Source organism: Typopeltis vanoorti, chromosome 24 (assembly GCF_054136105.1).
Source record: "Typopeltis vanoorti isolate ZY-2024b chromosome 24, IOZ_Tvanoo_1.0, whole genome shotgun sequence".
Classification (NCBI taxonomy): Eukaryota; Metazoa; Arthropoda; class Arachnida; order Uropygi; family Thelyphonidae; genus Typopeltis; species Typopeltis vanoorti.
Window position 1 is genome coordinate 66,205,267 of NC_143572.1, and position 18,731 is coordinate 66,223,997.

Consider the following 18,731-nt stretch of genomic DNA (forward strand, 5'->3'; position numbering starts at 1 on the left):
ATCTTGCATTTTTGTAGCAAATTTTTTCTTGGGAAAAACAATAAATTATACTTGTTTTCTATTATAAGGATGAAAACAATAAAATATATTGTTTTCATCCTTATTTTATCAAAATTTTGCACATGAAATATCTTTTCAATTAGGCTACTTTCATACAGAGGCAGTTGACTTCACATCAAGATGACATAGCATTCGATAATGTGCAATTTCTAGCACGTATAATGTGCATTATGTTTGTTGGGAGAAATAAGAATGAAAAGAATATAAGAATACAAGGTATAAAGAAAATAATGTGAATGAATTCAAAAGGTATGACAGCCTCGTATGTCATAACTTTTCTTGAATTCATTCACACTACTTGTGCTCACCATCTTCCAATGGCAAGCTATCCAATCACAAACCTCTCTGTGAGAGAAATATCTAGCTCTCACCCCTTCTCAACTTCCATGGATGCCCTCTCATCCTCTTCCCCACCCTCCATAAAATCAAAAATTTCATTTACTGGTATCAATATGATCCCTTTCAGAAGTTTGTAGGTCTATCATATCTAGTGTATGCAGTCAACAAATCTTCACTCTCTCCTCATAATGTACATTCCACAGTCCCAATACCTGAGTTGTATTTGCAGTTGTCATATGAAGTGGCAGGATTTCTTCTCCTGGAAACTTGGATTTTTCATCTTCAAAACAGGCAAACTGACTAGAAAAGTGCATGCAACAGGCAGCTATAGTAGACTATGCAGATAGGATTAGCTGCCGTATTACAGCATTAATTAAGTTTCAAAGATGGCTGTGACAGATGTGCCTAACACACACAGTGGAAAATAATAACAATATTGGTGACATGGCTTCTGAACTTCAACTTTCTATCTAATAAAACTCCAAGATCCCTAGCTTGATCAGTTTCTTACAGCATAATCCTGGCAATATAATATGGCCACTGGATATCTCAAAGCACATAACTTTATTAACATTGAACTGACATTCACATGCCCACAATTCCAGCCTATTCAAGTAATTCTGTAAGTAGTGCATGTTAGTTGCATTCCTCATCACCTTTTCTATCTTTGTGTAATCAGAAAATAGCTATGTTTCTTGTCAAATCCTTTCTAAACATCACTAATGTAAAAAGTGAATAATAATGAATCAAGGATTTATCCTTGTCCACAGGTTATCTTAAATTTTGCTGACTCACATATACCACTTTTTGATATCTGTCAAGTCAGTTATCCTCTTAACCAAGCTAACAAGTTTATAATTTACTCCCATATCCTGCAACATATGCAACAGCATTGCATGCTGTATTCTGTTAAACTCCAAAAGTATCATGATATATCCATTCCCATTGTCTAATTCAATGTTATTATAAAATGTGACAGTATAGATTCTTCATTAACTCACTTCTGTACACAACTCCTTACCAACTTTTCCAAAATCTGCACCACTCCAGAGATACTGATAACTTAATAGTTAGACATATTAGTCTTTGCACCACTCTGTGGGATTATCATGTATTATTTCCACTTCTGTGGAGTGGAAATGGAAACAATTGGAAGATTCCATTCCAAGGGATTCTTCTGTGTGATGGGACTTAAATTATACAAGCAAGTCAAAGGCATAGCTAGTTGAACATTCATATAGTATCCATGATGATATCTCATCAGCCCTACTGCTGAATGCTTATTCATATTATGTGAGGCTGTTCAACATACAACTGAGTTTCTTCATCCAGTGTAGAGGTAGTAATGAGCTCCATGTACTCTACAACAGGTTCATAGTTTTTTAGATAAAATGAGCACTCATTAGTTGAACAATCTCTTCTGTGACTGTTGCCCATACCATCATCTTTATTCAAGTTAAGTTATTCTTTCACATTTATTTTCTCTCTCTCTCTCTCTCTATATATATATATATATATATATATATATACACACATACTCACACACACAGAGAGAGGAATGATTACAATTCTTTTCTTGAGAATTCCATGCAAGTTTTTTTTAAAAATAATTTGAGAGAATAGATCAGAGGATCTGTCCATAACCAAAACAGCTACTTCCCCACTAACTGTAGAACTACAGAACAGGTGATTATGACATTCTTAGAAAGTGATAAAGCAGTACCATGGCATCACAAACTGCAAGGGAAGAATGCTATCTGTTAAAAGGCACCTGAGGAAAACAGTTTTTGACTCATACCCAGAGTTTGTAGGAAAGATCAGGTGGAAGTTAAATGGATGAGTAATGTCATTAGAGAGGAGCTGCAAAAATGTTGCTGACAGATTATAGGGGAAATGTGATAAACAAGTTTGTGAGCATACAAAACACATGGAAGAAGAGTGACCAGCATGGTAAACAGACAAAATCAAATTATGACAAGCTAAAGGAAATTCCAAAGACTTGTGCTAAATGAAAAGAATCATGATATGGAGGGATAATTAAAATGAATTTCACTGGTAAGATGGGGAAAGCAAAAGAAAATCACTTTTATGAAGATGTATAGTGACTTACAATGTCATATATTATAATTAAAAATTCAGAAAATTCTATTACCTTTTAATATTTAGTTTTCATTCAGCTCTTTAGTTCCATGCTTGTAAGAGAAAAGCATGACCACCTCATTATGTGTGAAAGTAGTTGGCATATGCTTCATCATCATCAATAGGTAAATTGATGTAGCACAGTGATTAGATGCATACTGTTACTTTCAAATATTCTCACATGATAATCACCTACAGCATAGGTATTCTTTCAAATCAAGCAGTGAAACATGACATTTTAGTATGCATACTAGAACAGTTGCATTTAAAAAAAAAGTGAATGCTACTGCAAACAGAGATCACATAAATTCTCTAAATGGATTCACAATGATGATAGGCCAACAATAGTTTTATAAGAGATTAAAATGCAAGTATCCTACAACCCATTCTTAACACTCCATGAAAACATTTTATACTAAAAATGTTTTTTTTTTTTTTTCATTTTAACTTTATTATTAGATATTATTTATGCAGGCCAGCATAGATTTGTCAGTCAAAGGGCCCTCTTTTTAGTAATCTGGTATTTAGTATCCATTTACAATAGATAACAAGAGCAGTGGATAAAATAAAGCATACACAATCATTTCTGTAGATTTTGCAAAGGCATTTGTCAGGGTGCCACATGACAAGTTCATTTTTAAGTTGCTAAATATGTGTTTGGATATCAGAATAGTGATTGGCAACTAGCTTTCTGACAGATGACAGATATCAGAGAGTTGTATATGGAGGAGCAGTATCAGGGAGTAGGAACTCCCTGATACTGCTTCCCCATATACAGGACATTACTGTTTAATCATGTCAAAGATAATGTCAGGGTGCTTAAGGGTCAAAGTTGTATAACTGAGAGGAGACCTTCACATCACCTTTAAAGGAATGTGGAGAACCGACCAGGGCTTCTGACTTAATGTCCAATCCTCACCTTCTCGTGGTACACTCTGTTAGGTATCTACCTGGATACTGAATGAATCGAGGATAGGCTGGCAATTTGGGATTTAGCCAACCAAATTGTATTGTATTCTTATTGGCTTAAACAAAAATATAAAAATGATGGTACAACATGACAGAATTTCATGCCAGCTGGGGTGTTGCCTGGTTAAACAAGGCCTCCATTGTTCTCGCCAGGGGAACCAGGGCAACGGCGAAAAGTCAGCTACTGGAACAAATCCTAAAGGACACCCCAATTCATCAGAGTTCAAGATCAGTACTATCAACATAAAAAGGGTAAATGGCAAAAAATGGAGCTAGCTGAGGAAATGGATAAGTACTAGATTCACTGAAACAAAAATGGCAAAATTTGGTGAGATTTTTCTGAACAATACATATAAAATGTTATATTCAGACAATGACAATCAGGGAAAAGAAGGTGTAGCTATAGTATGGAAAACATAAAATATGAGGCTAATCTTCTTGAATGGCAAGCAATATCAAGTAGAGTAATGTGGACAAATATCAGAATGAGGAAGTGGACAATGAGACTTATTTGTGCCTTTGGTCCCACAGAAGGTTCTGCTAAGTCAGGAATTTTTTGAGGCTTTAGAAAAACCAACTGACACAATGAAAAAGGAAAAGTTGGTCCTTTTTGAGGATCTAAATAGCAGAATAGGAAATGATTGTAAATCACACAAAAATATTTTGGGAAATTTTGGAAAAAAGAGCAAAGCTAATAATAATATCAAATACCTGTTAGATTTCTGCTCAGGACATGGACTGGTTATTACTAACACAATGTTCCACATAAAAATGTGCACAAATTCACATTTAGAGAAGAGACAAAGAATAAGAAAAGTCTCATTGACAGTGATGTTTTCTCCCTGGTGCAGGACACTAGGGTGTACAGAGATTGAAATTGGAAGTGATCATCATTCAGTCTTGAGCAGGATAAAATTGAATTTCATATTGAAAAGAAGAACATGTATGAAAGTTTTAAAGTGAATAAAAGTTGAGCAGCTCCCAGATATGAAATGTAGACTAAAATACATAAACTTTATTCAAGAAAAAATGAAAGAGTTTGAGAACAGGAACCAAACCTTAGAGTGTCAGTGGGAAATCCTGAAGAAAACATTGAGTCATTCAGCCATAGAGAAATGTGGTAAGGTTTTCTGCAAGGATAGGAAAATCAGAACCCCCATGGTGGAGACAGGAAATTAAAGAGGCAGTGAAGGGAAAAAAGAACACATATCAAAATTTCCTGGCAAATAAGTCAGCTTGTGCTCTTAGAGGACACAGAGACAAATGTAAGAAAGCTAAACACTGTAAAACTAGCTAAACAAAAGTCATGGGAAGACTTTGGTAAGAACATAGAAAATAAATATCAAGAAGGTGGCAAAATATTCTGGAGGTTGTTGAAAAAGCTCTCAGAAATGGAGAAAAGACTGCTGTAAAAGGAATCAGAGATGATAAAGGTAACACGAAAACTGGAGAAAAAGATATCCTTAATGTATGGAATAATTACTTCAAAATTTGCTAAATGGAACAAGCAGTGACAGCACAGTAGTAGTAAAAAACACTCAACAGGCATGCAATTAGGAATACATATCCATACTTGAAGCACAAAAAAGCCATCAAAAGCCTGAAATGTGAGGTAGATGATATTTGACCAGAAATGCTCAAGTATGGAGATATAAAATATAATAAATTTAGTTTAATCCTTTATCCAAGTGTGAGCAAACAAAGTTTGCACCTGAAATTATCTTCAGGACTGGGGTAAGGTGGTACAACACCAGGACAACTCGTTGCAAAGGTGGAGCTAGCTACCAACACTCCTATCTCAGTATCTCCCATAATACAAAACACATCTTGCGGATATGTCTAATGTTATGCATTAAGGAAAGGGCCACTACCCAGACTAGTTTCGACCTTTATTGAGGTCTCTTCAGTGGGAGCCAGGCCCAAGTTGAGATACCAGGCAGAAGCATTAGCAGGTCATCTCTAATGTGGGTTGGATATTGGATTAGTGCATTGGATTGGAGACTGGCTATCTGATAGGTATCAACAAGTTGTGTATGGGGGAGCGATATCCAGGAAAAGGAAAGTCACTAGTGGAGTGCCTCAGGGGTCTGTTTTAGGGCCATTACTGTTTAAGTTGTATATTAATGATATAGGTGAAGATTTGAATGGAGATATTCAGTTGTTTGCAGATGATGCAAAGTTGGATGAACCATGAAGAGTAGTGAAGATGTTGTGGCCTTGCAAGAAGAGTTGAATAAATTGAGTGATTGGGCACGAAAATGGGGATGCAAGTTCAATGTTGCAAAATGTAAGGTTTTGAAATTTGGAAAACAAAAATGGGATGCAGAATTTATGCTTGGTGAGGATATATTGTTGGAGGTGGAAGAAATAAGAGATCTGGGGGTGACAGTGGATAAGGATCTGAAATTTAGGGGACATATAGCCAAATTGTGAAGACAACACAAAAGCTTCTGGGTATGATGCAGAGGACACTGACGTGTAGAAGTAGGGAGATTCTTGTTCCATTGTATAAAGCTTTTATTAGGCCACACATGGATTATTGTGCCCAGATTTGGTCACCTGGTTTTCAGAAGGATGAAGAGATGTTGGAAAGGGCCCAAAGGTGACTGACTAAGGTAGTTTCTGACCTCTGGAATGTCGAGTATGAGGAAAGATTGAGAAGATGTAATTTGCAGAGTCTGGTGGACAGGAGGAAGAGGGGATATATGATAGAGACCTACAGGTTCATAACGGGTTGTTATAGGATCGATTATGGAGAAGTTCTACAGAAAATAATGGAAGATTGGAGGAACCAGAGGTCATCCCTGGAAACTGTATACAGAAGGTGTGAGTAGGGGAGTGAGAGGCAGGTTTTTCTCATGCAGAGTTGTAAATGATTGGAATGCCTTGCCTGAGAGTGTGGTGTCTGCAAGGAATTTGAATGTGTTCAAGGGACGGCATGATGAGCTGTGTGTGTGATGAAAGGACTTCCCAGATGAGTCTTTGAATCCATGAGGTCTTGGGGTAATAATAGTAATAATAAATCAGACAAAGATTCTTCATTCCAGTAGGTTTAAATTTGACTATCTTTTCCTTAAAACGTGAAACGCTGGAAAATAATCTAATCCTTAACAGCTCTGAATATATGGGAGGATGTATGCTAATCTCCAAGTTTTGAGAACTAAATACTATTAACTGTTCATAATTTTTTTTTTAATCTGTGCAAACTTCCACAACTGTTCCTTTGATCTATAATATAAAACTTTGCTTACACTTGGATAACAAGTGTAAGCAAAGTTTTCATGTGAAGTCACTTCACATCTGGGTTATTACTTATATATAGAGGCTAATAACTTCACTCCAATTAACTTAGTATCCCATAATGCAATGCACATATCCTTATGGACATGTATAATGCTATGCATTATGGGAAGAGTCATTACCCAGACTGGTTTCGATCTTTATTGAGGTCTCATCAGTGGGAGCCAGATTCAGAAGTGATACCAAGGTTTAAGTAATGTAGAAGTCATATTTCTATATACAAGTAGTCAAAAGGTATCACACCTTATGAGACCTCGATAAAAGTGGAAAGTGGACTGGGTAGTGGCCCTTCCCATAATGCATAACATTATGCATGTCCATAAGGATATGTGCATTACATTAGGATACAAAGGTAACTGATGTGACGTCATTAGTTTCTATGTACAAGTAACCCAGTCGTGAAGTGACTTCACATGCAAACTTTGTTTGCTTACACTTGGATAAAGAAGAAACCAAGAATGTAATTTCTTGGCATCTTTAATTCATTTATATCTCTAAGACATAAGCTAGCAAGCACATGTTACATGACTCATTCTTTATGATTCATGTAACATGATTCATGTTTTGAACATAGTAATGGATCTTTGTCCACACAGCTAGCCTAGTGACTTTGCACTTCGCAACCATATGCCTGGGGAAGGAGTGTCCTAGGTTCGATTCCCGTCGACAACATAAGGAGCTTAAGGATCTTCCTCAGCCATAGCCACGTTAGCTGGTCTTGGGCAGCTGGTTTTTTCCCTTCAATTAATCTGGGGTTTTTCATCCCACAAGCAGGCAAACTGGCCCTGTGAACACACAGGCTATAGTCATAGGATATAGTATGGCAAGGAAGGCAATGGGAAACCACCTTGCTCATAGTCATTTTCCCTAGATGGTGGCGTGTATATAGCTGTCCCTAAACAGTCGAAAGGCTATAACTATGACAATGGGTCTTTCTCCCTGATGATGTCCATGTTACATTGGATGAAATATATCAGAGTTTTTTATTAAAATTCTACATTTTTTATACATGTGAGAGTCGTATAACTATCCATAAAAAAGAGTCTGCACTTCACCTCTCAAAGTTACACACTTATTTTCAATATGATATTCCATTTTATCCAATTCAAAACTAAATGGTAATCACTTTCTGATATCAAATCCTCTGTATACTCTTGTGCCCTGACCAAGTGCAAAGCTATTGTTATCAACAATAACCCAGTTAATGAAGCTTTCTTATTTCATATCTTCTCTCCATGTGAATTTGTGCTTTTTGTTGGAACATTATTAGTAATAACTAGTCCATGTCCTGAACAGAAATCTAGTAGGTACTTTCCATTATTATGATCTTTGTTCTTTTTTACAAATTTCTCCAAAATATTTTTATATGTTTGGTAATAATATCCTACTCTGCTGTTTAGATCTCTAAGAACCAACTTTTCCTTTTCGTTTGTGTCAGCTGTTTTCTCTAATGCCTCAAAAAAATTCTTCCACTTCTTCCTTCAGAAAATTCTATCTGATGTGCTGCCTGCTATTCAAAATTATTTTCATGTTTAGTGTTGAATACTATAGCTACTCCCTGATCATTATTGCTAATATAATATCTTTTATTTATTGCTTAGAAAAATATCACATATTTTTGTTTACTTTGTTTTAATAACATCTATTATGTCAATCTGGTACTTATTCAATTCTTCTACCTGGTTCTATTTCTTTTCTGGTGATGCTTCTTAGCTGCTCTCCTTTTGGAGAGCAGCTAAGAAGATGTTTCCACCTCTCCCACATCCTGGTAGTACAATGGTAACCACTCTAAAGGATAAGATGGATCTTTTGGCATCAGCTTTTCCTCCAACTCTTGTTTTGATGACCAAGGCACATCTCCTCTCACTATATCACAAATTACCCATAGCATGCCTCCTCTGATCTTTTGCCAAAAAGGCACTGCAAAAATACTCAGTGGCCTTGATACTAATAAGTCCTTGTTATAGATATTCCTCTAGTTGTTCTAAAAGTTTGTGCTGCAGAATTAAAACTCATCCTGTATTATTTTTTATTCATTTGGAATCTACCCAGCAGCAAGGAACCAAGGCTTTTATCTGGCCTGTTCTTAAAAAAGAAAGAGATGTCTGCCATCAAACAATCATTCTGCTGCTTTCACATCACAATGCTGAAACTAATGGAAAATGCTATTAATGGCTGGATACTTCACTTTGAGACCCACCAATTAATTAGTGATCACCAAAATGAATTCTATCACTCACACTCCATAGCAGATCTTGCTGACCTTATCCACTTTTGGACTCAAGCCATAGAAAATTGGGAGAACCTGAAGCATAATATTTCCACCAAGGCACTGCAATTGAGTCTAGCGTTGGAAATATCATGCTTCAGGTTAGAAGCATGATATTTCCCTTTGGAAACAGAATGCAGGAAGCACCCTCTGGAAACAGAATGCCAGTTTACTCTCTGGCTTTTTAATGAATATCATCATGGATGATTTCTCTCATCCAAATTTTCCATCAATGTGGAGTATCCCAAAACTATGTACATTTACCCATACTCTTTCTCCTACAAATTCAGTTGCGTTCTGCTCATTCATCTATGAATAAGGTTTCATAGATGAATGAAACCTTATTCATAGTTTTGCTAATGAGAGTACACTCCATTCTTCTTCTTCATTTCCAAAAGCTTGTAGTGTTCAAATGATTCAAACTCCAAAACCTCATATAACCAATGCCTTAAACACTTACTGCTGTTTCCAAGTGGGATGAAGATAATCAGTGAATTTCAGTGTTACTAAACCACAATCTTGTCTTATTTCTTGGAAAGATCATGTTTCACTCTCCCCTCACTGTTGATAACATTCTGATTGCCAACCAAGCTCAGTTTTCTCTTCCTGGGCTTGACTTTCACATCTAGTCCATCTTAGTATAGAAACATATGCTCATAATCTCTTCAAGCCTCAAAAAAGCAGCTGTAATTTTTCATAAACACTGTCTCTTCTGATCCATTCCTAACACTTTATAAAACTCAAGCCTGCTTGACCGCAGAATTTTATTCTGGTATTTCAGATGATACACTCCAAACCTCTCTCACTACTTCATTGTATCTAGAAGAGGACTATCCACTTCGCAAATATTCCTCTCTCTTAGTGACTCCCTTCAATCACTTTCTCAGTTTCTACATATTTTTTATAGGTATTTCCATGGATACTGTTCTACTAAATAGTTACCACTCTTCCTCCTCTAATCATGCATGAACACAGACCACTATAAGTCAACATCCATAACACAGTTTAGCTACAACTTATGGAACCTACTTTTAATCATCTTCCTTCATTCTGTATTTAAAATAGTCTCCCCTCATATCACTTTCCCAAATAAATATAACCCCAGCTCTTCAATAAACATTAACAGATAACACATTCCCTTCTTTCTCTCTCTTATTAACAGAAACAATAAACAGATTCCTTCTTCTCTTTATAACCACTTGCTCTCACACATCCAGCACTGTCATGGTATAGATTTTGTGACCTCTTATGTATGTGGGGTGGTATTAAAAAATTTAATGAAAACATGACTAGCTAATCAAAATACTATATTGTGTTGGTTCCTTGGTTCTAAAGATTGCAGTATTGACTTTTGTTATGTATGTACTGATGTGGGGATGTATGTTGCAACATAATGGATCAAAACAGATGGCAATACAAATCACTGGTATAAGAAGTTAACACACAGAAATCTGGATTGTAATTGTTTGAAATTGTTATATTACCTCTTAAAATGACTCACGAGGCAGAAATCTTGATTCAGTTTATTTCAATCTATCCTGAAAATTCATAAAATGTTCATTCTTGCTCAGAACATACAGTAAAGAAATTACAGTAACTCAGAATGGATTATTTTTATAATTAATTATAATAAATAATATTCAAAAATTCCATGTAAAATTTACCTTCAAGTGTTATCGATGAAAGCCAATAAAATCAATTTTAACTTCATTAAGATTAGCATTTCAGATTTTTAAGTCCTTGAACAGTAATTTTTCCAGTCAAAAAAATATCAACATCAGAAGCAACATTCATAGCCATTGAAAGAAGTTTTTCTGATGATAATGGGTGCCAATCACCAAAAGTACATCCAATGTCTTCATGAACATCAAAATAATGGCATCTTTTGGTAAGCCTCATAGAAGGGACATACTCATAAACATCCACACTGTTACATAGTGCCATCATTATGAGGATACCTATTAAAAAAGCAAGAATTTTAATTTATACCATTTTGAAGACATCTAAAGATATCATAATTTATATTTATTAGTATTAGTGCAAAAATAATTCTCATGCAGTGTTCCTTGTACATATGATGAATAAATAATAAAATGAATTATTTTATTATTTATTCATTCTTTTTATTGTGCATACATCATTAACATGTTATTCTGAGAACACTACCTCTCTGTCCATAGCATATATATTATGGACTCCATATCTAGATAAAATCTTAATAGTACTCTCCTGTCATAAAAATCTGACTCATATCCAAGAACTTAAGAGAGATTCCATGTTTAAGTAGGGTTTCAAAGTTATTATTATTATTACGTGACACCTCCAAGGAGTCCAAAGACTCACTGAGGGAGGGCACCCACCACTCTATGTTTCCACTGCTCGATCCACCAACTATAGCGAATCACATCATCTATGCCAATGCGAGAAACAAGCCATCTATGATATTACTTGCATCAGGAAGGAATAACATCACAGACATCAAGTTCCTATATATGTTCTGGTATAAAAGCAACTTGATGATGAGGAGAGGGGAAGATATTTGCAAATATGAATAACTAACTAATAATAAACAGCAACTGCATTCATTGATAGCTCTGTAAATAGCATGATTCTATGGGACATGGTCCTATAGAACCATGCTTGAAAAGCTAGCATCATATCAACTGATCAACTGGGACACTAAACTCTAGAACCAGGACATGGCTTGTAAGGAAATTCAAGAAGGCATACATCCATAGACTCAACTAAACACAATGATGATGATGATGGTGGGATGAATATTCCAAGAATATGGATCTCTTTCTCTTCTCTCTCATCTACCCAATCATTATTATTATTGCACAGGAATCTTCATGGGGCCTGAAGAGTTATTACAGGAGACCAACACTCTCCACACAACATTTATACCTCTCATTTATCACACTTCCTCTTTTCTTCCTAACATTTCTGCAACCTCAATCCAGCATCATGGGGAGAGGGACATTCAGAAGACCATTCACCATCTTGGTCCCTTGAATCTGGATCTTCTTCACTTCATCCCAAAGAAACTTGGGTAACCACACCTGTGTACAGTAACTGAGATGCGGCTACATCAGCCCTATAAAGAGGAATGAAAACATCTTTATCTCTATCTAATAGTGTGTTCTTTGATAACCAAATAACCTTTGAGCTACCACAGCCACCTTTGCAATATGCCTTAGCAAGTTACTTGGTGACAAAGATGTTGATGTGTAAGATAATCCAAATCTTTCACTTGAGAAACATACTCCTAGTTGAATTCAATATGAGTTTCTTAATTTAATTTAATTTTTTTTTTCAACTTCTTACCTATCACAATCCTCAAATCCCTCGTTTCAATTTATTGGAGTATTGTGCCATCAATGTGATACACAGTTTGTAATTTTTCATCCCAAAAAAGCATAAATTTACATTTTTCATATTAAACTGGCATCCATTATCTTTTGAGCTCATTATCAGGCTATTTAAATCATCATGAAAGTTCTATTACACTGCCTTGATTAATTATTATGCTACTCAATTTTGCATTATCAGCAAATTTCTACATCATTTACATTTCCCAAGCACAGACCCTTGTGACACAATACTAGCCACCTGCTTTCTCTTTGATTCTGCTCCTCCACACTAGTCTTTGGCATTTATCCATCAGCAACCGTTATATCCATATCGCCAGCTTCATATACATCTCCATCTGTTTCAATTTCCATAAGAGATGAATATGTATCCTGTCAAATGCTTCTTCAAAATCATCATGCAGCCATTCCCTTTATTCAATTCAGCCACCACTCTATTTATAAAAAGGTATGTAAATTACTAAGGCATTACCTACGCTTCACAAAGCCATGCATGCTGTCTGCTGTAGTGTATCACATCCTTACCCACCCATTCCTAAATTGTACCTTGGTCCAACAACTTTTCCAATATTTTAAAATCCATCCACTCCTGAGACACCAACTGGTCTATAATTTGCTACTGCAGTCTTCAAGCCTCCTTTATGCAATGGATCTATTCTGATCTCCTTTTACTCCCATGGGACAATTAATTTGCACTTACTCATAATATGCAAACTGACATCCCATCTAATCCCATGGCCATATTTGCATTGAGACTGTCCAATATCTTAAGTACTTTGAATTCATTAATCTCTATTCTCACATCAGTTCCTGTCACATATGATAGCAATATCTTCACTTGGATGACAGACTATTGCAAAGTTATCCTCCCACAGTTATTTTGCCTTTTACTTGCAACATAAGGAAAGAACTCTTTGGCACTTCCTTTCACCTGCTAATTTGCAAATTTCTTCTCATAATCTGATTTTGCCTTTCGTACCATGTTGTCACCTTTTTTGCCTGTAATCCTGTACTGCTCATGAGCTTGCTGATCACCTTTCTCCTTTATATATCCTTTACAACATTTTCTTTTTTTAGCAGCTCCTGCTTAATGATACTCATCCATCTAATTCCTACCTGATATGTCCTCCCAACCTTCGATATACAGTCTAATATTGCTTCCTTCAGATACCTCTTAACCATCTTCCATGCACAGTTAACATCCTTCTCCTGCAGATTTCTATGTCACAGCACAGCTTCAAGCCAATCTAGACTACTGAACATACTTCCCTTCCAACTTCCAAGCACTACAATACTCACCATTCAGCAATTTCTCCAAGAACCCTTAGAAATCCTTAGCAAGTTACTTGCTAACAAAGATACTGATGTATAAGATACATATCAAAATCTTTCAGTTGAAAAACATACTCCTAGGTGCAATCAATATGAGACTTTTTTTTTTTTTTTTTTTGAGGGGGGGGGATGGAGATATAAGAGTGTTTCATAGATTGATTACAAGGATATGGGAGACAGGTTCATGGCCTAGAGACTGCAAGAAGTCTGTTTTCATACCACCTATATAAGAAAAGAGATATGAAAGAGTGCAACAACCATAGAACTATTAGTTTAGTATCTCATGCAAGCAAAATTTTATTGAAGATCATCATGCCAAATAGGATTGAGGCCAAAGTTGAGGCAGAGATGCCCAAAGAACAAGCAGGTGTCAGGAAAGGTAAGGGCACCAGAGATCAGATCCTTTGCCTTATACAAATCATAGAAAAATATAAAGAATTTAGACTTCCTCTGGTAATGTGTTTCTTAGACTACTCTAAAGCTTTTGACTGTGTTCAGCATGTGAAACTGTGGGAAGTAATGAAAAGAATGGGTTTTCCTCAACACACTATCTGGTTGATAGCCAACTTGTACAGGGAGCAAGAAGCCACAGTAAGAACAGGTGTTGGATTGACTGATTGGCTTCTGTTTGGAAAAGGAGTAAAGCAAGGATGTTTACTTTCTCCTCACTTGTTTAGTATATATATGGAGGACATCATGCGTGAAGCATTGGATAAGCTCAAGACAGGAATTAGAATAGGAGGTAGATCGATCAGTAATCTGAGGTATGCTGATGATACAGTACTTCTTCGTAATGACATTGAAGAACCAGGACAAATTCTTGACATAATTAACAAGATCAGTAATAACAGAGGACTTCAACTAAATCCTAGCAAGACAAAGATTATGGCTCTCAAAGGAATACAAACAGGGAAACTCTTGAGAAACCAGTTTACCTCAATGGAAAAAGAATTGAGGAAGTCAGCAAGTTTGAGTACCTGGGATCCATTATTAATGTGAAGAATTGCTTTTCAGAAGACATCAGAAGAAGGTTAGGAATGGCTAAAACAACAGCCAGAGACTTGTCTAAAATCTGGAAGGATGGCTCTATCTCCATGGGAACAAAGTTGAGGATTTTGGATGCAGCTGTTTTACCAACAGCGACTTATGGATGCAAGACTTGGAACCTAAAGATGTCAGATAAGAAAAGGATATCTGCTTTTGAGATGTGCTACAGAAGGCTGTTGAGAATATCATATACTGAAAGGTGTACAAATGAATGGATGTTAGAAAAGATCAGTAGAACTTTTTAAGGATCCTTAAAAAGTTCTACTGATTTTTAAGGATCCTTAAGGATATTGACAAAAGAAAGTGAAAATATTTTAGACACATTGAAAGGATGGAAGGAGGACTTCTCAGAACAGTAATAGAAGGTAAAGTTCCTGGAAAAAGAGGAAGGGGGTAGACCATCAATGAGATGGATGGATGGTGTGTGTGTGAGGAGCAACTAATCTTAAGAGAGTTGAAGTCTCCAGAAAAGCAAACAACAGGACTACATGGTGAGGCTTGGTGAAGCACATCACTGAGCATCGAAGTGATCATACGGCATCTGTAGATGTCTAGTGAACATATAGATAGAGGGGGGGGGATCTATGGACCTGTAAGAGATAATAGATGAATAGAAAAGAAGACATAATCAAGAACTACATGAATTCTATATAGATCCCCCACTTTTAGCTGATGAAATCAGAGCTTGCAGATGAGATGGCTTGGACATGTGAAAAGGATGGCTGAAGAGAGAATGGCTAAACAACCATTCAAGATGAAGTCTGATGGAAAGTGACCTAGAGATAGAACATAGAAGAGTTGGGAGGTTAATATCCAAAAAGACTTAGCTGAGATGGAAATTCAAAACTGGAATAAAAAAGTTTCAAGAAGGCAGAAAGGAATGGAAGAAGTTGGCACATGCAGTAAGAACCTTAGAGGTTCAGCAAGCTAAGGAAGATGAGTACCTTCCACAGTGTGATGATAAAAAAAAAGCAATAAGCTAATCTAGAACACTGGTTAATAAATCCAACTTCACTATTAAATAAAAAAATTAGGTTGAAGGAAATCAATAAGGAACCAGAAGTCAAAGAGGGCAGAATGATTTTCATAATTAGAGGAAATGGCAGAGGCAGCAGATGAATGATACACAATGAGGCAAAGAAATCTCAAGTCATGGAGGGGGTCAAAATGGGGGGGGGAGACACAAGACTACACATCCTCTAGCAAGGAACAATCAGACCGCGCATAAGTACTGCCCTTGTGATGGAAGGAATCATACAGCATTAGCTTGGACAGCCAATAAGGAATGTTGACATACTAACAGAGGGAGTTCAGTCAAAAACAAAAGATCAGGAATCTGGCAATACTGCACATGATTTAGGGTGATATTTATACCATAAATGTTGGCAAAATAAATATGGAAGAAATTTCTTGTAAGATTTTCTGAGTTTAATTTTTTGAGGGAGTTTTATAAAAACTATTTTGTTTTACGAGGATGGTCTGAAAGTTCTCGGTCTCAACCATAGAAGGCAACACTATCAGCACGATTTTTTTTTTTCTAAGTTGGTACATCTGTCATAAGCATTCATATGAAATTGCAAGTCATTCTATCAAGCATTTTGTTTTATACAGCTGTCTGAAGCAAAAGTGTTGTCTGTATGCCATGAAATGGATAAAATTGAGTATCATGCAGTTAAAAAATTCTTTGTAAAAGACGGTTTAACACCAAAAGAAATTCATTCTAAGTTCATCTAAGTTCTTCTCCTTCATTTTCGACAATTAAGAAATGGGCTGCCGAGTTTAGACGTGGAAGTATCAGCCTTGAAGATGACCCACGCGAGGCTGTCCAAAAAGTGTAACAACACCAGAAATCATTGATCAAGTGCACGATATGGTATTGGATGACCGGTGAATCAAAGTACACGAAATTGCTGAGACTATACGCATTTCAAAAGAATGTGTAGAATATATTTTGCAAGAAGAATTGCAAATGAAAAAGCTTTGTGCAAGGTGGGTGCCAAGCTTGCTCACAGCAGATCAAAAATGCACTCGTATGAAAATCTCTGAACAGTGCTTGGAGCATTTTAGAAAGAATAAAACTGATTTTGTGCATCAATTTATTACCATGGATGAGACTTGGATTCACCATTACACACCAGAATCCAAACGCAGTCAAAACAATGGACAGAAGTCGGTTGTTCAGCGCCAAAGAAATCAAAGTCGGTTCCATCAGCAGGAAGGTCATGGCATCGGTGTTTTAGGATGCTAAAGGCATTTTGCTTATTAATTATCTTGAAAAGGGTAAAACAGTAACTGGGGAATATTATTCTGATCTTTTAATCAGAATAGATGAAAAAATTCATGAGAAAAGACCTGGTTTCCAGAAGAAAAAAATCATCTTTCATCAGGACAATGCACTTCTGCCCACAAAGGTGTTTTGGCAATGGGAAAATTAAGGGATCTGCAATATGAATTGTTGGAACATCCACCCTATTCCCCAAATTTGGCTCCCACTGACTTCTATTTCTTCTCAAAACTAAAACTGTTCTTCGCTGGTCAGCATTTTTCTTCGAATCAAGAGGTGATTGCAGTTGTAGAGAGGTATTTTGCAGATCTTACTGAGAACCACTAGAGGAGTGCTGGAATAAATGTATTAGTCTTAAGGGAGATTATGTTGAAAAATAAAAAAAAGTTTGAAATTATAAATTCGTTTTTTCATTGTTAGGCTGAGAACTTTTCAGACCACCCTCGGGTAAAACAATTTAATCCATTAAAATCCGAACATTAAATTATCTAAAAGTCAGTGTTCTAGATAGCTTATTGCTTTTTTAGCATCACACTGAGACAGGTTCTTCTTCTTCCTTAGCTTGCTGCATGTACAAAGAAGAGATGTATGAGAGGTTAGGTAAATTATGTTACTAAAACAAAGGGTTTTGATGACATACTGGAATTGTTGTACAGAATGTTTCACTGTTCCATTAAGTTAACAACATCAATTGACTTTAATGTGTAACAAGCTTACTCCTACCACAAAAAAGGTCCAAAAGAGCAGAAGTAGTTGAATTCTTGTGAAGTTATGCAAAAGTTACAAAGCATCAGATAATCAGGTAAGAATAATCATCTTGAACTATCAAATTTTATTTATTTTTAAAGAAACAGAGACGATTATGTAGACTTTTCACCAGTAAAAGCCACATGTAAAAGAAATACGTTGAGGTTATTTGGTGGTTGTGACAATATAAAAATATTGTCACAACTAGATTCACAAATAGTTGTGACTTCTGGGTTAGGACAAATAAAATTTACTTCGAAACTGGAAAATGAAGGAAAACTATTACAGTTTGTTTTTCCTCTTTATAAACAGACAGAGAACTACTTATAATTTACACAATGAGTGGCAAACTCAATTGGACCACAAATTATTTGCCATAAAAGTGCATCTCAAAGTGGGTCACAAAAAATTTTCAACTAAAAAAGCTGCACTAATTAGAATCGAAGGGAAGTGAAAGAATGAGTATAAATAAACTGGAAAATTAATAAAGAAGATTTTATTTATTCTAACCATGTGGAAATTCTATACTGTTACAATCCAATCAACATATTTATTCTAAGTCATTACAAGATATAAAATAACAGTATAATGATTACAACTCAAAAAAAATAAAGAATATTTTTTTATTATATTAATATTTACAATATATAGCATTTAAACCAAATTAAACCAAAATTAAATTTTATTTGAACAAATCAAATACAGTCTATAAAGTATAAAGTCTCATTAATAACCATCACAAATATTTAGAGAGCCTCCTGTTTGAATTTTTTTGTGTTTGTATTGAAAGAAAATATTTCTATTTTGGGGAATTTTTTTAAAATTTTAATGATAATATTTTGAGAAAAATGATAATATTTTGGGATAAAAATAT

General features: G+C 35.6%; 1 protein-coding gene across 3 annotated transcripts in view; it reads right to left on the reverse strand.

Moving 5' to 3' along the window:
• The window catches only part of LOC150093361 (beta-galactoside alpha-2,6-sialyltransferase 2-like), a 134,541-nt gene that overhangs the window by 1,606 nt on the left and 114,204 nt on the right, over nucleotides 1–18,731 (reverse strand). For 2 of the 3 annotated variants that reach the window (XM_090413931.1, XM_090413933.1), the window contains exon 5: nucleotides 10,741–11,034. In XM_090413931.1, coding sequence (XP_090270057.1) covers nucleotides 10,793–11,034 — 242 coding nt within the window. In that variant the 3' untranslated portion in view covers nucleotides 10,741–10,792. Of the gene's footprint in view, nucleotides 1–10,560; nucleotides 10,615–10,740; nucleotides 11,035–18,731 lie in introns of all 3 variants that reach the window. The other variant, XM_090413934.1, reaches the window with a different exon arrangement.